The 21,755-nt window shown below is 45.2% G+C and overlaps 1 protein-coding gene across 1 annotated transcript in view; it reads left to right on the top strand.

The window, feature by feature from the left end:
- Positions 1-21,755, top strand: part of RASAL3 (RAS protein activator like 3) — a 69,852-nt gene that overhangs the window by 31,262 nt on the left and 16,835 nt on the right. Inside the window, exons 8-15 of the mRNA XM_030197169.1 lie at positions 527-1,093; positions 6,737-6,881; positions 8,596-8,740; positions 9,470-9,706; positions 16,954-17,155; positions 18,536-18,639; positions 19,777-20,107; positions 20,630-20,755. Of these exons, the coding sequence (XP_030053029.1) occupies positions 527-1,093; positions 6,737-6,881; positions 8,596-8,740; positions 9,470-9,706; positions 16,954-17,155; positions 18,536-18,639; positions 19,777-20,107; positions 20,630-20,755 (1,857 nt within the window). The remainder of the gene's footprint in view (positions 1-526; positions 1,094-6,736; positions 6,882-8,595; positions 8,741-9,469; positions 9,707-16,953; positions 17,156-18,535; positions 18,640-19,776; positions 20,108-20,629; positions 20,756-21,755) is intronic.

The raw sequence follows: 21,755 nt of genomic DNA on the forward strand, positions 1-21,755 counted from the left end.
GTTATGGTGGAGATGGGTCAAAAAATGCTGAGTTGCAGTAGCAGTCCAACTGGCAAGAGTCTGTGACGTAAAGATACTGAAACACGGCCATGTTGGGTCGCTTTCAGCTGTTTCCAATGAAGATTACTTGATATCTTCCTTGGCTTTACCTCACTATTTTGTTCATCCCCCCTAAAGATCAAAACATAAGGAACAAGAAAAATATTGAAATTAACAATATAGTATATAATCTCCAGACATAATTACAATGCAACAAATTTTTAAAATGATAAAAATAGGGTCAAAATTGATTATAATATACGGCATATGTCGAGGAAGAAAATTAGTTACAAAAGAGGAAGTGATAAAGGACAGAAATAACCACATAGATATGATAAACCTTCTAGGTAGAGGTGGATTAAGTAAGACATTGTGATCCTATCTGGCTACTTTCTTAATATTTCCTGTTTGCTTCTGTCTCACTTGTCTCCTCTATGTGACCCCCACTCTCAACTCCCAAACTCTATTCCCCTTTTTCTCTCTCCAGGACAACTGTGAACGGGTCGAGAACATCTTGAGCCTCTGGATCTATGAGGCCAAGGACCTGCCCCCTTCCTCAAGGCGAAGATATTTCTGTGAGCTGCACCTAGATGGCTCGCTCTATGCCCGCACCACCAGCAAACAGTTGAACAGCAGTGGCCTCTTCTGGGGTGAGCACTTTGAATTTGACAACCTGCCCCAGGTCAGCGAGGTGACAGTCCACCTCCTGCGGGAGGACGACAAGAAAAATAAGGACCCCACCCCACTGGGGGGCATCACCATTCCACTGGCTGACTTGTCCTCCCGGCTGCATGTGGAGAAGTGGTACCCTATCACCAGCACAGGGACAGTAAAGGAAAAGCCAGCAGCAGTGACGGCAACCTCCATAAGAGTCAAAGGCCGACATCAAAGAATCAAGGTCCTGCCCATTGTGCAGTACAAAGAATTTGCCGAATACTTGACTTTCCACTACAAGGAGTTGTGCAGGTGGCTGGAGCCAGCACTGACAGTAAAGGACAAGGAGGAACTGGCTTATTGGCTGGTGCGTGTCCTTCAGAGCACTGGAAAGGCCAAGGTAAGGAAGGGGCTGCCAGAAGCAGCATGGCATGGTTGGGAGTGGGTCAAGTGCAATGTGTGGCTGCAGTTGTGGCTGTTTTCATGATTCTTCTGATGAATAAAACTCTGGTAAAATATCCTGTGTTATCACATGAGAATTGTCACGGGTCCCTCTTTGAAGTGGAGGTGAGATCTGCCTGCTTATTTTCGAACGAGAAGGCCGGCCGTCTTCTGACACAAATTGGGAGATGGCCGACCATCTCCTGAAGCCGGCGAAATCGGTATAATCGAAAACCGATTTTCACCGGCTTCAACTGCATTCTGTCGCAGGGCCGGCCAAAGTTAAAGGGGGTGTTTCGGTAGGGTACGGAAGGCGGGATGGGGGTGTGGTTACGAGATGGCCGGCTTCAGCCGATAATGGGAAAACAAAAAAGGCTGGCTCTAACGAGCACTTCGCTGGCATCACTTGGTCCATTTATTTTTAGGACCAAGCCTCCAAAAAGTGCCCCAACTGACCAGATGACCACCGGAGGGAATCGGGGATGACCTTCCCGTACTTCCCCAGTGGTCACTAACCCCTTCCCACCCTAAAAAAAAAACCAACAACATTTTTTGCCAGCCTCTATGCCAGCCTCAAATGTCATACCCAGCTCCCTGAGAGCAGTATGCAGGTCCCTGGAGCAGTTTTAGGGGGTACTGCAGTGCACTTCAGGCAGGTGGACCCAGGCCCATCCCCCCCTACCTGTTACACTTGTGGTGGTAAATGTGAGCCCTCCAAAAGCCACCCAAAACCCACTGTACCCACATGTAGGTGCCCCCCTTCACCCATAAGAGCTATGGTAGTGGTGTACAGTTGTGGGGAGTGGGTTTTGGGGGGGATTTGGGGGGCTCAGCACCCAAGGGAAGGGAGCTATGTACCTGGGAGCTATTAATGAAGTCCACTGCAATGCCCCCTAGGTTGCCCAGTTGGTGTCCTGGCATGTCAGGGGGACAAGTGCACTACAAATGCTGGCCCCTCCCATGACCAAATGCCTTGGATTTGGCCGGGTTTGAGATGGCCGGCATCGGTTTCCATTATCGGCGAAAACCGATGCTGGCCATCTCTGACATTTGACTGGCCCCAACCGTTTTATCGAAACGAAAGATGGCCGGCCATCTTGTTTCGATAATACAGTTCGGGACACCTCTTTACGGTGCCAGCCTTAGAGATGGCCGCCCATATAGATGGCCGGCGCCGTTCGATTATGCCCCTCTTGGTGCGCCAACAAGCTCCGAGTTCTTCGCCTGAACCCGGCCACCGTTCCTCTTGGGTACAGGCGGCCAACAGGACTAGAAATCCTCAGTCGAAGGTCTGAGTCATCACCAAACGAAAGGGCTGAGAAGGAATCTTGATCTGTGATGAGGACAAGGCTGAGCCAAGCCAGATGAGAACAGGTCAACCAACAAACCAGGAAGCAGCGGGATCTAGGCAGAGGTCAGGTCAAGCAGCAATCCAGGGAAGGTAGGTATCCAGGCAGAGGTCAGGTCAGGCAACCAAAAGCGCACAGGCAGAACCAAAGAGAACAGGACCTGATGCTGAGGCCCAGTTAGCCATGTGTGAGCAGTTTAAGAAGGGGAAGGACAGCGTCTGATGTCAGAGCTCTGCCTCATGGCATCAGAGCTCTGCTCCGAGATAGGTGCTACTTGAGCTGCAAGGTGAGGCATGCGGCAAGCGAAGCCAAGGAACAAATGCAGTGAAAAATCCGCTCCCTCAGAAGACGCTACCAGCACCAGAAAATGGTGTGCTGCGAGGCAGAGACTGCTTTTAACAGAGGGGACGCAGTGGGAGTTGTGTCACCGAAGCCAACGCTCACCAGGAGCAGTCAATGTCCGGATGTAGTGGGAGTCGGCGGGAACCCTCACTGTACGTGACAATAATTGTATAAGCTCACATAATCCCCTAAGGTCTATGCTATAGAACCAACAGTTATATGCAACATTTTAATACTAGGGGAACCTATCTATATGATAATAGAATTATAGGCCAAAAGGTGTTTTCTGTGAGCATAGCAGAAATATGATACCGGGAATTAAGAGGACACCAGTGACCAAGTAGCTCAAAGGCGTCTATCTTCTAAAGGTAATATAGACACCTATGTAGGTAACATAGAGGGGCATAATCGAACGGGGCGCCCAAGTTTTCCTGAGGATGTCCTCGCAGGACGTCCCCCGCGAAGGGGCGGGGAAACCCGTATTATCGAAACAAGATGGGCAGACATCCTTTGTTTCGATAATATGGTCGGGGACGCCCAAATCTCAACATTTAGGTCGACAGAGATGGTTGTCCCCGGTTTTCGGCAATAATGGAAACTGAGGACGCCTATCTCAGAAATGACCAAATACAAGCCCTTTGGTTGTGGGAGGAGCCAGAATTCGTAGTGCACTGGTCTCCCTGACATGCCAGGACACCAACCGGGCACCCTAGGGGGCATTGCAGTGGACTTCATTAATAGCTCCCAGGTACATAGCTCCCTTCCCTTGGGTGCTGAGCCCCCCAAATCCCCCCCAAAACCCACTCCCCACAACTGTACACCACTACCATAGCTCTTATGGGTGAAGGGGAGCACCTACATGTGGGTACAGTGGGTTTGGGTGGGTTTTGAAGGGCTCACATTTACCATCACAAGTGTAACAGGTAGGGGGGGGTGGGTCTGGGTCTACCTGCCTGAAGCGCACTGTAGTACCCACTAAAAATGCTCCAGGGACCTGCATACTGCTCTCAGGGAGCTGGGTATGACATTTGAGGCTGGCATAGAGGCTGGCAAAAAATATTAAAAAACATTTTTTTAGGGTGGGAGGGGGTTAGTGACCACTGGGGAGTAAGGGGAAGTCATTCCCGATTCCCTCCGGTGGTCATCTGGTCAGTTCGGGCACCTTTTTGAGGCTTGGTTGCAAGAAAAAATGGACCAAGTAAAGTCGCCCAAGTGCTCGTCAGGGACGTCCTTCTTTTATCCATTATCGGCCGAGGATGCCCATGTGTTAAGCACGTCCCAGTCCCGCCTTTGCTATGCTTCCGACACGCCCCCGTGAACTTTGGTTGTCCCCGTGACAGAAAGCAGTTGAGGACGCCCAAAATCGGCTTTCGATTATGCCGATTTGGGCGACCCTAGGAGGATGCCCATCTTGCAATTTGTGTCGAAAGATGGGTGCCCTTCTTTTTCGAAAATAAGCCTGATAGTCACCTTCTAAACAGGCTCCAAAAAGCAGCCCCAACAGCAAATTTTAACATGCTCTGAAGTTGGTGTAAATGTGTGTACGTACTCTATGAGAGCAATTGTACAACGTAGCACCTTCACTTACCTACATTATTTGCCCCTTAATGCTTATGAAAGGGCTCTAACACTGGGTACGGTGACTTAAGGCAGCATTAAATAAGACATTCCCATTATGTAATAATTACACACAAAACATGCAAATTATAATAAATGTAAAACTGCACAAAACTATGTAAATACTGCTAAGGGTCATCTTTGCCTTTATATGGAAAGTTGACCCCTAGTGGTAGTACTACAATAGTACCACTAGGAATTGTCAGCCCTGTGATGGATTTTGGAGCCAGTGGGGGAAGGGGGAGGGGGCAGGAGAGACATGGAATTTCTCCTGTTTGTCCACGAGATCATAGGGAATTTTTAAGGTACAGATGGGAGGGGGAAACCTTAGGGAGAGGCTTCTAGGAGGGGAGAGTTCACCTTGAGGGGGGTGGCTGGTTGCAGGATGCTATTGAGGAGGTTCAATAGGGTGTGTGTGTGTGTGTGTGTGTGTGTGTGTGTGTGTGTGTTTGTGTGTGTGTGTGTGTGTGTTGGGGGGAGAGATTCTACATGTTGCTGGCCCCTTTAAGAGATGACCTGGAAAAACTGGGCTACAGCTTGATGGCCCAATGCTCCCAGACCAATGGACTAACAGACTTGGGAGGTGGCTTGCAAGCTGCAGTTATTCTTTTAGCACAGTAATCAACAACCTGCAAGACTGTTATACCACAAGTTGGTGACTCCAGTGGTAAATCAAGGTGCAGTAAAAACCCGCCTTATACCGCATCTTGATAACTTCCCCCCTAAAGTCATTCTTCTGTACATTAAGCACACCCCCCCATATTCAGACATATGATCGGACGTTCTGGATGTGCTGGTTTTTCTTTTATGGATATTGCAATTGTTCCCATTGGAAGTTTTCCATTTTAACCCCTGACACAGCCCCTTTGGGCGAAACACGGCCTGTGTCGGGCATTGTTCTGGTACACAGTATCATTAATAAATTGTTTGGTTGTTTAATTGAGCTACTGTTTTGTTTTCCACGTTGGAATTTGCAGATTGGTTGCCTTGCTGTTTCTTGGGACACTGTTTGGGGTTCTACATGGAATCTTGCTATTCTTGGGGATTCCGGAATCTTGTTACTCTTTGGGGTTCTGGAATGTTGCTACTAATTGGGTTTCTGCCAGGTACTTGTGACCTGGATTGGCCACTGTTGGAAGCAGGATACTGGGCTAGATGGACCATTGTTCTGACCCAGTATGGCTATTCGTATGTTCTTATGATCTTTTCCGGCACCCATTTTTGATTGACATTTCTAGAATCTGTCCTACAGTGCATACATGTGACTTGTTATACACGTGCTGTTCACATGTTCACCCATTTACTTTATAATACATGCCCCCGGGAACACACATGTAAGTACATACCATCTTGCCAGAGTGTGTACATCTGCATGCATAAACAGCCATACAGTTTTATATGAGACCTTTTCTGTGCATAAAAGTGGCTTTAAGTGTGGATAAACCTTTATAAATTTACCCTCATAATGCATTACTACAGGATAAAAGGCAGCATTGCTTTATAAGATATGAATGTTATATTAATCTACAAACGAACCTTTTCCAGAGATGGGAAGGTGGCAGAACTAGAGGACATGAATTGAGGTTGAAAGGAGGCCGACTCAGGAATAATGTCAGAATGTACTTTTTCACAGAAAGAGTGGTAGATACCTGGAATCAGTGGCGTTCCTAGGGGGGCTGACACCCGGGGTGGATTGCCGATGCGCCCCACCCCCCAGGTGCAGCGCGACCCCCCCGCCCCGGGTGCACGCCGCTGGGGGGGTGCCGCGTGCCTGTCCGCTTCATCGTTTCCATGCTCCCTCTGCCCCGGAACAGGAAGTAACCTGTTCCGGGGCAGAGGGAGCACAGAACGAACGTAGCGGACAGGCGCGTGGCACCCACCCAGCGGCATGCACCCGGGGCGGACCGCCCCCACCGCCCCCCCCCTTGGTACACCACTGCCTGGAATGCCCTCCCACGGAAGGTGATGGAGATGAAAATGGTAATGGAATTAAAAAATGTGTGGGATAAACACAAAGGAATCCTATATAGAAAGAGAATTATCAAGGTACATAGGGAGAGGGGTAACCAGTTAAAAAAAATGAAAGCAAACAGAATTTGTGATAGTAAGTGTGGAAAAGAATGAGATAGAGGCACGAAGGAGGGAGGGCGACATGCCAGTGTTTAGATATTCCTTCTTCGGGGATGGCAAACCTACTGCACTCTGGGACTTGTAGGCAATATGGGCACAATTAAGCCTGGTTCATCCTTTCTCTTATGATGGTTATGCTTATGAGTTGCTTGTTTGCATTTTAGGCTTTCTTGATTGATCTGGGGATAGCAGAGGTGGATCGTTTTGATGAGAAAGAGTCGCTGATCTTCAGGGAAAACACACTTGCTACAAAAGCCATCGATGAGTACATGAAGCTGGTGGGACAGAAGTACCTGCTAGATACGTTGGGTAAAGATTCTCCTTCATCACTCTCATAGTTAACACTCTCACTCTTACTCCAACATTCACCTCCATAAATCTTTAGTGGGGTCACTACCTTAAACATCTTGTCTTCAAATGATTCTCTTCCATACTGCATCATTCACTTCCATCACCCTCTTAAATAACTCCTCCTCATGTAATTTACCCCAGTAAACTTCAGTGGTGTCACCCTCTTAAATATCTCTTCCCCATATCATTCCCCCCTATAGACTTCAGTGGTGTCATCCTCTTAAATATCTCTTCCCTACGTCATTCCCCTTATGCTTCAATGGTGTCAACCTCTTAAATATCTCTTCCCCGTATCATTCACCCCCCCCTATAGACTTCAGTGAAGTCACCCTCTTATATGACTCTGTCCCACATCATCCCCCTTAGACTTCAATGGTGTTACCCTCTTAAATATCTCTTCCCAAAATCATTCCCCTCCATAGACCAATGGTGTCACCCTCTTAAATATTTCTTCTCTACCTCATTGGCCCTCATAGGCTTCAATGGTATCACCCTCTTTAATATCTCTTTCCCACATCATTAATCCCCATAGACTTCAATGGTGTCACCCTTTTAAATGTCTCTTCTCCACATCATCCCCCTTGGACTTCAATGGTTTCTACCTTTTAAATATGTCTTCCCACTATTTATTTATTACATTTGTACCCCGCGCTTTCCCACACACAGCAGGTTCAATGCGGCTTACATAGTAAATAGTATTACAAAGTATTGTAAGGAGAATATTACAAACTGTAATAAACATAGTAATAGTAAGGTTAAGAATAGGTGAATTGAACATGGAAAGGTAAACAAGGCATGATAGGCAAAAAGAAAGAGATTGGGAGGGGTAAGGTGTAGGGAAGATGGATAGATTTCTGTGATATGACTCAATGTTAGATCACCCTGAAAATCTTACTCATGAGGTTCAAAATGCTCAGCCTATAAGGGAAGAGAGAAGTGTTTTTTTTTTATTTTATTTTATTTAATATTGCCACTTAAGTTTTGGCACTTGTGAGAATTTTGGAGGTTTTCTTTCATTTTACTCGCCGCTGAATGGGTGATAAATTAGGGGCTGTCCATTAGCAAAACTCATTAGGTCCTGAATAAAAAATTAGTGTTTCAATTTTGGAGGGTTTTTTTTAAGCCAATTTGTCTGTCCCCATGATTCCATCACCTCACTGTTGCTGGAAACCTCTTTTCTAGTTTAAGGTTCATTTCTAAGGCTTGAGAACCAGTCTTGATATTCACACATCCTATTCTTTTCATTGCTTGCTAATTCAATGGTGTCTTAAATCTGCCTTGCTTACAAATATTAAAAAAAATAAAGTTGGTCTTGGTCATTCCAAAGCGCTCTCTTATTATTCTTTCCAACTTAATAGAAGTTGGAAAGAATTATACAAAAGTGGTTGAGAATGTTTGTCTATACGACTGTCCAGGGGCACAATAACTCTCTGAAAACTTAACAGAGGGCATGAGGGAAAAACTAGTAAAAAGATACAAGTTCAAATGTGGGCCAAATTATACTGGGGATTCCAGAGATATAAGCCCCCCCCCCCCCCCCAAATAAAAGAAAAAGACTCAATGCATTTCTATGGGAGAAGGACTTCCAGTTTCTGTAGCAGAGAATAATGAATAGAATGAGATGAAACTTGGAATGTGTGTGTGACAATTATCAGAGTGCTCTCTTCCCCAGGGGACTTTATTGCCCAGCTGTACGAGTCTGAGGACTGCTGTGAAGTGGACACAAGCAAATGTCAGCTGAATGACCTCTCTGACAACCAGAACAACCTTAGGCAGAGCTGTGAGGAAGCCTTCAAGAAAATCACAGAGTCCTATTAGTAAGACCAGGGCTTTTGCTGGCCCATGGAGAAATTAATGGGAATAATTAAACTGTGGTGGGTCATAACTTGTAGAGGAGATATGTGACTTGGGGAGGAGAAGAAGGCATAGGGATGCTGTGACTATTAGGAAGGTCTAACGAGAAAGGGCTGCATTTACCAAAGAGGCCTGTGGCTGGGAGGCAGTAAGGCCTAAACTGTTTAAGAAATTATTAACAAGGGACAATACATTTTAAAGATGTTTGTGACACAAATCCTGAAATTTAAATGACAAAGTGAGCGTGTTTCAATATACTCAAGAACAAACTGCAGCAGGAAATAGCAACAGGACTATATTTATCATTTTGAGCTTTAGGACTCAGTTTGAGAAAAGGAGTGAGTAGCATCTCCTTATGAGTGATCAGTGAGAACAAGAACTGAACAGAAATTAACTGACATGCAATACATTAATCCACAAACAGAACAATGTCACCTGGAGGCCTTGCAATTGATTGCAGTCTTCAATACGGCAGGCTTTAACTTATAACTTGCATGTTTCATCAATCTAGAGAAGTCTGTGATGGGAGGAATGAATACTAAGTCTAGGTCTAGAGGTTGATGTTTAAAGAAGTTGGGAATGAAGCTGAAGAAACCTAGACACATCCGTGATGCAGGACCATTACTTTTTTGTTATGTTTTATCACACTGGATAGAAATATTTCTCATTGAAGTTGTCACTTCTCTCTGCAGCAACTTCCCAGCAGAGCTGAATGAGATCTTTGCAGCCTGGCAGAAGGAATGCCAGGATCGGGAGAAGGAAGGCATCGGGCAGCGACTCATCTGTGCATCTCTCTTTCTGCGCTTTCTCTGCCCTGCCATCATGTCACCCAGTCTATTTCATCTAACTCAGGAGTACCCAGGGGATGGTACCTCTCGCACCCTCACCCTGGTAGCCAAAGTAATCCAGAACATGGCCAACTTCACCACGTATGTTATCACAAAACTTATCTGCTCTAGAACACCATGAGGGTACACAAATCTACATGAGATCATTCAGTGTTGCAATAAAACTTTTGAGCACAGGGTGGTCATGCAATAAGTAGAGGAATCAAGAAAGAGAGAGCAGGTTCAATTATGATTTTCAGTATCTTTCTCTGTCTCCAATATTATTGCTGTGTACACACATCCATCCCAGGTGTATGAGGGCAGGAAGGGCATGATGCCTTCCCAGTGCGGAAGGATAAATGACGCCAAGTCACTGCTTGCCGAGTCAAATTCCCCTCAAGATTTGCTGTGGTCAGACTATGACGTTAGAATGAACTTAAACTAATAATACATGAGCTACAGCATATATCTTAATCTGCACAGCGTACAGACTTGGGAGATGGGGTTCAAAACAGCTGTAGAAATTACAGCCCTATTATTAGGAATCTTTCAGCTTCTATATTTATACAAATATGTAAGAGAGGGAAGCTATTGAAGCCTATGGAGGTGAATGATGTGGGGAAGATATATTTATGAGGGTGATGCCATTAAAGTCTATGGGGATGAATGGTGTGGGAAAGAGATATTTAAGAGGGTGATGCCACAGAGGTGAATGATGTGGAAAACAGATATTTAAGAGGGTGACACCATTGAAGATGAATGGTATGGGAAAAAGATTCTGAAGAGGGTGACACCATTGAAGTCTATGGGGGTGAATGATGTGGGGAGGGAGATATTTAAAACACAAGTACCATGGAGTCTGAAGAGGTAAATGATGTGATTAGGGTTCATTGAGAGTTAAGTGCTAGGTAATAAGAGTGTTGAAATAAGGTCTAGAGAGGGCTCTCGGTTGTCAGGTTTTACGCTGCAAATCCCAGCTCATTGTCTCTATAGGTTTTCTCACTGAAGGCAGAACTAGAGGTCCACATGAGCAATGGGATGAAACCAAATGTATCTCAGCTTGACTCTGATGAGTTGTCTAACTCAACAGATTCACCATGCCCACTTTCTTCACACCAAAATTAGATGAGTTGTCACAATGGTATCTAATACTCAAAACTCAAATAAGTCTCCATCTTAAGAACCTACGAATTGCCATACTGGGTCAGACAAAAAGTCCATCTAGCCCAGTACCCTGCTTTCAACTGTGGCCAATCCAGGTCAAACGTACCTGACAGAATCCCAAAGAGTAGCAAGACTCCGGAATCCCAACGAGTAACAAGATTCCATGCAGAATCTCGGAGAGTAACAAGATTTCAGAATCCAAAGAGTAAAAAGATTCTATGCTACCAATCAAAGGGATAAGTAGTGGTTTCCCCATGCCTATCTTAATAGCAGATAATGGACATTTCTTCCAGGAACTTGCCCAAACCTTTTTAAAGCCAAGATACACTAACTGCCGTTACCATATCCTCCTACAATGAGTTCCAGAGCTTAACTGTTCGTTGAGTGAAAAAATATTTCATCCTATAAATTTTAAGACTAGGGGGACACTCCATGTAAATTCATGGAGTGTCCCCCTAGTCTTTGTACTTTTGAAAGAATAAACAATTGATTCACATTTACCCATTCTACTCCACTCAAGATTTTGTAGATCTCTATCATATCCCTCCTTGGTCATCTGTTCTCCAAGCTGAAGAGCCACAAAGAGTAGAAGATTCCCTCTACCAATCCCAGGGATAAGTAGTGACTTTTCCCAGATCTACCTTAATAAGTTTATGTACTGTACCTCCAGGAACTTATCCAATCCTCTTTTAAACCCAGATACACTAACTGTTCTTACCACATCCCCCAGCAATAAGTTCCAAAGCTTAACTATATGTTGAGTGAAAAATTATTTTCTCCTATTTTTTTTTTAAGTATTACCATGTAACTTTGTACTTTGTGAAAGACTAAACAATCAATTTGTATATACCCAAACCTTTCCATTCAGGATGACCACTATCATATTTCCTCTCAGCTGTCTCTTCTCTAAACTGCCCTAACTCTTTATCCTTTTCTCATATGAGAGTTATTTTTTATTTTATTTATTTATTTGCATTTGTATCCCACATTTTCCCACCTATTTGCGGGCTCAGTGTGGCTTACAATACATTGGAATGATGGAAGTGCAATTGGTTGCAGTACAATTCTGAGTTACATTGTGAAGAGTTATAGAAAACAAATTAAATACAGGGTATCATTTGGGGATGGAACAGCGGAGTATATGGGAGTACAGTTGGTTGCAGTGAGCTTATAGGTCACATTAGGAAGAATTGTAAAAGACAGAGTAAATTCGGGATATCATTCGGGAATAGAACAGCGGAATATAACAGTGGCGAGTTGAAAGGGGGACAAAACAGTATCGGGGGACATGAAGGTCTAATAATTTTATCTGTGGGTGGTGTTTCCATCCCCCTATTTTAGTCGCCCTTTTCTGTACCTTTTCTTTTTTTAATGAATTTTGGAACAATTACAAAGAAATCTTTGTGGAAAATACAGCACAGAATATAACAAAAGCATAATAAAAATATTTCAAATAACATAACACAATGTTAATTGTGCTTATTAGCCCACCACAAGGAGAATCCAAGACAAGTGAAGAAATTCTAGAAGAAGATAGAATGCTTAAACAATACATACAATACAAAGAAAAATGTAAGGCCTGCATTATTTATCTAATTGTCCTGATATGATGAATTACGGTGGAGATCAAGAAGACACAGATCCTTTCCCCTCTAAGAAGAATTATAACTGAGTGGCCTAGTGGTTAGAGTGGTGGACGTTGGTCCTGAGGAACTGAGTTTGATTCCCACTTCAGGCACAGGCAGCTCCTTGTGACTCTGGGCAAGTCACTTAACCCTCCGTTGCCCCATGTAAGCTGCAATGAGCCTGCCATGAGTGGGAAAGCACGGGGTACAAATGTAACAAAAAAAAAACCCCATATTTCACATTGTTTAAGGAAATTAAACATTTACAAGATAGAGTAATTGAAATGTAGCACCAAGTGCCAAAACCTTCCACAGATAAGTAAGATAATTTCACCTCCTAACTCCTAACTTGAGTCTATCTAGAAATGTTCCCTCCCAAACAGTCCTTCTGTCTAAAAAAACAAACACAACAAAGCTTCTTTGTCCTGTTGATATACAAATTAAACCAACAGAGCAGTGTTATAAATTATTCCCTCCTCTGAGGTCTCCAGTATACCCAGTGCGTTTTTCCTAGCAAAAAAGGTGCAGGTACTTCAGGGGTGGGGTGATCACTGAGGGACTCACCCACAATAGCCAGGCCCCCTGCAACCAGTCACAAAATCTATGACAAGGCAGAATAGGTGTGTAGAGCCTGAGCTCTTTCATTAAAACGTGGGGTCCATGGGTCAATTTTTGCAGACAATGAAAAAGGTGCTGGTACTCAGTACCCCCAAGTACCCCCTCAAAAAAAGCCCTGAGTATACCAGTTAAATTCAAAGCCTTTGAGGTAACTTCCCCTTGGTAAGGTCTCAGAGAGCTGCTACGCTTTTTGATGGTAATGGAATAAAATATTTACAATTCAATGGGGGAAATCCCACATCTTCATATTTAAAGGTCTCCTTCAAAAATCTATAACAAGTTTCTTTAGGTGTAGATGTTGCTAATTGAGGAAAATGAAGTAGTCTCAAATTTAAACTCTTAATGTGATTCTCAAAATGTTATATTCTATGATACAGAATCATTTTATCCTGCAACAAAGTAGTTTCTATAGATTTCACCTGATGGATTTGCGATTCCAGGATCACCACCTTGTCTTTCAAAGCAGTAGTACTCTCCTCCAGACCCTCAATATGTCAAGCATTCTGGGCCAGTGCGGGTAGGACTTCAGAAGAAATGTTATAAAGAGATTCCAAGGTATGCCAAATTGCCTCCAGCGTGATCTCTGCCGGTTTGACCAATAGCAGAAGAACCGAAAACAGCTCCTCTGCCTGTCTTCCAGGACGCTCTTCATCCAACCTTACACCCAATGGTGTAGGCTGAGAAATGACCACTCCAGCAGAAGCCTCTATTTACAACCTGCTTGCTCCCAGGTCAGACAACTCCGGAACCAACCCAGTAGGACCCGACAGAGGCAATACGCCAGGACACGGGAGAGCAGCAGGACTACTACTACTAATCATTTCTATAGCTCTACTAGATGTACGCAGCGCTGTACATATTATAAATAGGTACTTTCTCTCACAATCTAAGATGTTTGTACCTGGGGCAATGGAGGGTTAAGTGACTTGCCCAAGGTCACAAGTAGCTGAAATGGGAATCGAACCCAGGTTGCCAGGATGAAAGCCCGCTGCACTCATCATTACGCTACTCCTCCACTCCAGGCTAAGCAAACTTCGCTGGCTAAGCAAAACTTCGCTCCTGAAGCTCAGGATCTTCTCACCACCTTTAGAAGCTGGTTCGCCCGAAGTCGTGCAGGTAAATGCTGTGATCTCTGATTGGTGCAGAGGGGGGAAAACCACCTGCCAATCAGGCAAAACAGGTGGCTTCCCCCAATGCTTAGGTATAGTAAACTAGGAGAAAGAGACACAAGCGTAACATATAGGGGTATAATCGAACGGGGTACCCAAGTTTTCCTGAGGACGTCCTCGCAGGACGTCCCCGCAAAGGGGCGGGGAAACCCGTATTATCAAAACAAGATGGGCGGCCATCTTTCATTTCGATAATACGGTCGGGGACACCCAAATCTCAACATTTAGGTCGACCTTAGAGATGGTCATCCCTAGAGATGGTTGTCCCCAATTTTCAGCGATAATGGAAACCGAGGACGCCCATCTCAGAAACGACCAAATCCAAGCCATTTGGTCATGGGAGGAGCCAGCATTCGTAGTGCACTGGTCCCCCTCATATGTCAGGACACCAACCGGGCACCCTAGGGGGCACTGGACTTCACAAATTGCTCCCAGGTGCATAGCTCCCTTACCTTGGGTGCTGAGCCCCCCAACCCCCCAAAAAACCCACTCCTCACAACTGTACACCACTACCATAACCCTAAGGGGTGAAGGGGGGCACCTACATGTGGGTACAGTGGGTTTTGGGTGAGTTTTGAAGGGCTCACATTTACCATCACAAGTGTAACAAGTAGGGGAGGGGATGGGCCTGGGTCTGCCTGCCTGAAGTGCACTGCACCCACTAAAACTACTCCAGGGACCTGCATACTGCTGTCATGGAGCTGGGTATAGCATTTGAGGCTGGCAAAAAAAAAAAATTTTAAGTTTTTTTTTTTTTTGTTAGGGTGGGAGGGGATTGGTGACCACTGAGGAGTAAGGGGAGGTCATCCCCGATTCCTTCGGTGATCATCTGTCAGTTCGGGCACCTTTTTGAGGCTTGGTCGCAAGAAAAAATGGACCAAGTCGCCCAAGTGCTCGTCAGGGACGCCCTTCTTTTTTCTATTATCGGCCGAGGATGCCCATGCGTTAGGAACGCCCCAGTCCCGCCTTCGCTATGCTGCCGACACGCCTCCGTGAACTTTGGTCATCCCCCAGTGGCGTTCCTAGCCTGGCTGACACCCGGGGCGGATCGCTGATGCGCCCCCCCCCCCCCGTCAAAACTACCCCCCCCCCCTGGGTGCAGCACGACCCCCCCCCCGGGTGCATTTTTACCTGCTGGGGGGGTGCCGTGCGCCTGTTAGCTCCGAGTCTGCTTGTTCCCTCCCTGCTGCTCCCTCTGCCCCAGAACAGGAAGTAACCTGTTCCGTGCAGAGGGAACAGCAGGGAGGGAACGAGTGGACTCGGACCAACAGGCGCGCGGCACCCCCCCCAGCGGCGTGCACCCGGGGCGGACCGCCCCCACTGCCCCCCCCCCTTGGTACGCCACTGTCATCCCCTGGACAGAAAGCAGTTGAGGACGCCCAAAATCGGCTTTCGATTATGCGGATTTGGGCGCCCTGAGAGAAGGACGCCCATCTCCCGATTTGTGTCGGAAGATGGGCACCCTTCTCTTTCGAAAATAAGCCTGCTAGTAACATAGTAAATAACGGTAGATAAAGACTTGAACAGTCCATCCAGTCTGCCCAACAAGATAAAACTCATTTTACATGGTATGTAATACTTCATATGTATACCCGAGTTTGATTTGTCCCTGCCTTTCTCAGGGCACAGACAGTAAAACTCTGCCCAGCACTGTTCCTATACTAAACGTTCTGAAGCTAATGTTGAAGCCCCTTAAAATTTGCACTCCAGCCCATCCATATCTATTCAGCCACGATCAGGGCACAGATTGTAGAAGTCCTCCCTGCACCAGTTTTACTCTCCAAATACCAGAGTCGCCACCCAATCGCCACTAAGATTCCGTAGATCCATTCCTTTTAAACAGGATCCCTTTGCATTTATCCCACGCATGTTTGAATTCCATTAATGTTTTCATCTCCACCACCTACCGCGGAAGGGCATTCCACGTATCTACCACCCTCTCTGTGAAAAAATACTTCCTGACATTACTCCTGAGTCTGCCCCCCTTCAACCTCAATTCATGTCCTCTAGTTCTGTAAGCGTCCTTACAGTCTGGCAGCCATCTTGGATCCGTACCTGTTCTAATTCTATTACATCTTTTTTGAAATGCAGCAACCACAATAGCACATAATACTCAATGTGAGGTCGCACCATGGAATGATACAGGGGCATTATGATATTCTTTGTTTTATTCTCTATACGTTTCCTAGAAATTCCTAACATTTTGTTTGCTTTTTTGGCCATCACCACTGTCTTGCTTTCTTTACCACAAGGGGGTGCCATAGAACTTGCCCTGTATATAGGGGGAGGGGGAAACAAATCACTGGGTACTTTTGACTGCTTCTTGAGGAGGGCAGTGTGGGGCCTAATGACCCCCATAATGACCCTATGATAAGACCTCCAGATAGGAAGGCTTAAGAGAGAAGCTGTACCAGATGAATAGAGCAGAGTAAAGCGGACCACATATGGTTTATAGACTTATATTGGTTTATTAACACATAAATACAAGACTGGTGATTGTATATTGATACACTTAGGTCTGATGACTATGAAATAGGAATGACAAGTGAGGTGATTAATTTGCAGATGATACAAAACTATTCAAGGTTGAGATTTTGCCAGGTACTTGTGACCTGGATTGATCACTGTTAGAAACAGGATGCTGGGATTGATGGACCTTTGGTCTGTCCCAGTATGGCAATACTTATGTACTTATGTTGTTAAAACAGAGAAGCTGTATATTTCTACACTTAGAATAGGATTAATGACCGTTTACTGATTTGTGACTGCACAGATTTGGTGATAAAGAGGAATACATGGGATTTATGAATGACGTTTTGGAGCAGAACCAGGAGACCATGACAGAGTTCCTGCAGAACATCTCCAGCACAGACAGTGACGCGGCCATGGTGCACTATGAGGGCTACATTGATTTAGGCTCCTCCCTTTCCATTTTGCATTCCATTCTCTGCAGGATAGTCACTAACTTGGATCAGGTATTGGACAAAAGGATTTCTATAGGCTCAGAGAGTGGCGAAATTATGGAACATTTTGCTCACGGAAAGAATGGAAATAGGTCAATGTGCTAATTCAGGGAGTTTCAGCAGATATGGGATAATTCTATAAATTGGCACCTCAGTTTAGGTGCCCCAATGCTGTGCATTTACCCCCTGAACTCTATATATATGGCACCCAGATCTGCGCACCCTCCCGTACTGTGCATGCAAATGAACTGAATAACGAACTCAATGATCAATAATTGGGTGCAACAACCAATTATTGAAGTCAATTGGCTCCCATTAAAATCTGCACGTGCATCTGACTGCACACTATTCCCATACAGCGTAACTCAAAAGGGGGCATGGGCGTGTCAGGGGCATTACAAAAAGTTGCGCTGTTAGTTACAGAATACTGGCTCAGCCCACCCTACTTGGGCATCAGCATTTACAGCAGATGTAAGTATGGTGCTTAAGGTTTGGGTGTGGGTATCAGCGTGATTCTATAAAGGGCACATGCTCTTTTTCCAGAGCCTTTTTTAAAGCATGATTTATAGAATCTGGTCCTTAGCACCAATACTATAGTGGCATCCTGGCACCAAAATTCTGTTATAGAACACTAGCCTAAATCGGCATTGACGCTCCAATATTTAGGCATACCCTCTTACGCCATGTCAATGGTAGATGTAAGTTGGCACACCCAGGTGATCCAAATGAAATGCGCAATTTATAGCATCTTATAAAGTACTTGTGTATCTAGAAGACACGCCCATGGCCCACCCATGTAGATGTCCTTTTGCAGTTAAGTGCAATGGCACAGGTTGCATATCAGCACCTGTCAATTAATGACCTTTTGACATGTAGGCAGCACACAATAATCAACTGCATCTTCGGGAATCTCTTTGCAGGATAGACCTTACGATGCGTTGGTAAATTACTATTTTTGTTAAAGAGACTGTTTGCCGAAGATGCATTGATTATTGTGTGGTGCCGTTCTAGCCATGCTCGTACTGGTTTCAGCATGGTGGCGCCTAACCAGACAATGCAGCTTTTGCTGTGGTGAATTTAGTTTTTTAGACTCCTGAAGCAGGCCCTGTCACTGAAAAATGGTTGTGTTGAATCATGACGATTTGCAATAAAAACATATCCAGCCACTTCTTATATCTTATAAAATTATCCCCTTTATTATTAAGTCCTGCCGCAGAGCTCACCAGTATCTGTTCTCCTCCATGTCAGCAAAAAGAAGGCTGGGAAGGAGTAGGTGGACAAAAACTAGTGCTCTGGTGGACTCTCCAACCCAACCACAGCAGTCTCTTTAGCAGCATATCTGAGTTTTGTCTTCTCTTAGCCCTCTAACTCTGCACATCACCTCTTCCTCAGCAAACCAAGAGCAAGCTGGAGCCTTTGCCTACCATCCTGACTGCTATCCAGGAGGGGTCACCAGTGCCGGCTTCAATCTGCATCGGTCCCAAAGGGGACCATGGGTAAGCCAAAGGTTGCCTTCCTTAACAACATGTGTAACATTTTATAATTATGGTGAACTGAGCAGGAACTGATCTCAAGACGTTGTGATGGAATCTCACCCATTTCTCTCGTCACTGATACTCGTTCCGCCCATCGCTAACCTTGTAGCCTGCAAAGGAGTCTTCCTGAACCATTCAGGAATTTTGCAGTGAAAATGTAGGGGGCAAGATTCAACCTACAGCATTCGGTGCTTCTTTAAATGAATTAGGCCCACGTATTCAGTGCCAGCCTCTATTTAGGTACCAGCCATATGTAGATACTTGTCAGCCTTCTGGGAGTACCTGGGTATCACTGATATTCAGCAGCCAGTACGTGGATAGCTACCTGGTTGTCTTAGGACAGCTACTGAATATCAATGATGCCTGGGTAACTCCCAGCTGTGCCTTGACCCCACCCACAGACTGCCCTATAGTTAACTGTACTGGGCTAGATTCTATTTATGAGGTCTAAAAAATCAGTGCTGAAAAAACTACACCTAAGCATATTTTATAAACTACGCCTATGTAGGCGCGGTTTATAGAATACACCTAAATTTAGGTTTAGTGTGTAGAATATGCCTAGAGACCGTTTCCCCCAACTAAATGTAGTCACAGTCTTTTACGCTAGCTAAAACCTGGTGTAAATGCCCACGCCTAAATTATGCACAGAACGGGCATATTCTATAACACTGCATGTAAATTCAAGGAACACCCACGACCCACCCATGGCCCTCCCAAGGCCATGCCCCCTTTTCAGATCTGCGTCTTCAAACTTATGCTCGTTTCTTTACAGAATAAACTTAAAAAGGTGTGCGCATAAATTCTAATTCAAGCCACTTAGTGTAAATAATTGCTTGTTGAGTGGCAATTATCAGTGCTGAATGGCTTATTAAGCCAATTATGTTGTGCACGCTAATCAGAATATGACCAGATTTGTGCATGCAACTTGTCGCACTATATAGAATTTGGGGCATAGTGCAACAGTGATCAGCAACACTACCCAGATATATGACACTGAATATCCTTTGAGAACCTCATAATCTTTTGCTCTAAATATGGTGGTCACTTGCCATTTGATAGCTCTGCTAGTATTGCTTTGTATGTATTCTTGAACTGCAGGTGTGTGGAGCTGGAGAAACCAGGGTTCTTGGCTCCCCGGGACTTGAACAAGCACAGCCCACTTGTGAACAAAAGCCAGTCGATGATCAGCATACAGAAACAAAAGGAAAGGGAGGAGGACCGCTGTCTGCGCAGCCTGCTCCGTTCACACAGCCTTGCCAGGGACAGGAAGCATGTACAGCGGACACAGAGTGTACCCTCTCAAGGCAAAGCCCATCGTGTCCGGAAGCACCGCAGCAGTGAACATCTGCCAGAGTCACTAGAGGAGAGGGATGAATGCCTCAACCGCAGGCATTCAACACAGCGCACTGCAGGAGACAGGTCAGCTCAGGTAATGCAATTTCTTTAACAGGGGCTGACCAGAAAACCATCAGATACAGCCGCTCTCCCTACTCCTTCCCACCCAGGGTTTATAAAGGAAACTTTATGCATGCTTTTCCTAATCCCTTACCATTTGTTTCTCATCAGGAAGTCATCGTTCACAGCCTTTCTCTTTACATCATCCTTCCTGGTTCTCATCAGGGAGTGATCAATAAACTTAGATGGGTTCAGAAATTATATTAAAAAGATTCATAAAGACTTTTACCCATTTCTACAAAGTAGAATGTGCCCTTAATAAATAGGCAGATTTTTCAATTGCTAGTCTGTTCATTTATGTGCAAAGGGTCTCACTGTATCAAATGGAACCCTGTGCGAAAAACAGCATGACTAATGGTAAAATAACCCATCTTAACAGTAGCCTACACTCTCTTGTGTCAGCTGGTTAATTTTTTCATGCACGCTCTTCACTGCTTTGTGTCTCAAAGCAAAAATTTACCAGATATTAGCACTATGTTTATTTTCCTTTTCTAAGATGCGAGGAAGGCTAAGGACCTCGGCATCTCTCCCCAGAAGAAAATCTACAGTGCCTTGGGAATTCCAGTCTGAGGAGAATGCCAGGGTTTTTCTCGGAATGGATCAAAACCAGTCCTCGGAACAGGTAACAGCTGCACTGGTCTCAGCAGGATTTTAGCATGAGCAATTCAGTCACCCAGTGGTAAGGAAAACTATGGAGCAAATTACTGAACCCTCTCATACGCATGTGCTGTGAGATGACTGGCACACCTGGAACCAGAAGGTGGTGACTTGAGGAGAGAACATTTAAGAGACCTAACACCTTCTCAACTGCATTCAAGGGCATCACTAGGCATGAGCACAAAGGGGCTGGGCCCTAACTCCAGTGGCCACTGTTCAGAATATTAGACAGCAGAAAACAAGCTGTCCCTGCCACTCTCCTCCAGTAGCATTGCAGGGAACAAGAGGGGAGAGGCTGGAGAAGGGGGAAGAGACCATTTTAAAACACTAAGTAATGCCTCTGGCAACAGTTTTGATCTACAGACATTGGGGCAAGGCATGGCCAGCAGGATCTATACAGAAAGGTTATTACTGGGGGAGGCATGGAGGCCGGCTTCTCCCAGCTCATGGCAGTAGATCCCTTATAGTGCATACCCTAAAACTGGGCTGTGGAGTCGGAGTTGGAAGCAATTTTGGGTGGAATCAGAGTCAGAGTTGGTAAAAATGTACTGACTCCAGCTCCAGGTTCAAATTTTAAAAACGTTTGTCCTGGATCTAAAGTTATATTTACCATTACTTTAGATCCAGAACAAAAAAATGTAAAGCCTAATTTCAGCAGGAGACAGAGTCGAACAGTAGAAAAATAGAGGAGTCAAAGGTTCGGTGTACTGATTCCACAGCCCTATCTACAACAGATACCCTGTTTCCCCGAAAGTAAGACATCCCCCGAAAATAAGACCTAGTAGAGGTTTTCCTGAATTGGTAGATATAAGGCCTCCCCCGAAAGTAAGACCTAGCAAATTTTTGTTTGAAAGCAGGGCCGCCGAGAGCCGGACAAGGCCGCCCCCCACCCGAGGTCGCCGGGCCCCCCCCACCCACCGTCACTCCCGGAACTAACCTTAAACGCCTCCTTTCACCTTCGCAGC

Source organism: Microcaecilia unicolor, chromosome 3, assembly GCF_901765095.1.
Source record: "Microcaecilia unicolor chromosome 3, aMicUni1.1, whole genome shotgun sequence".
Classification (NCBI taxonomy): domain Eukaryota; kingdom Metazoa; phylum Chordata; class Amphibia; order Gymnophiona; family Siphonopidae; genus Microcaecilia; species Microcaecilia unicolor.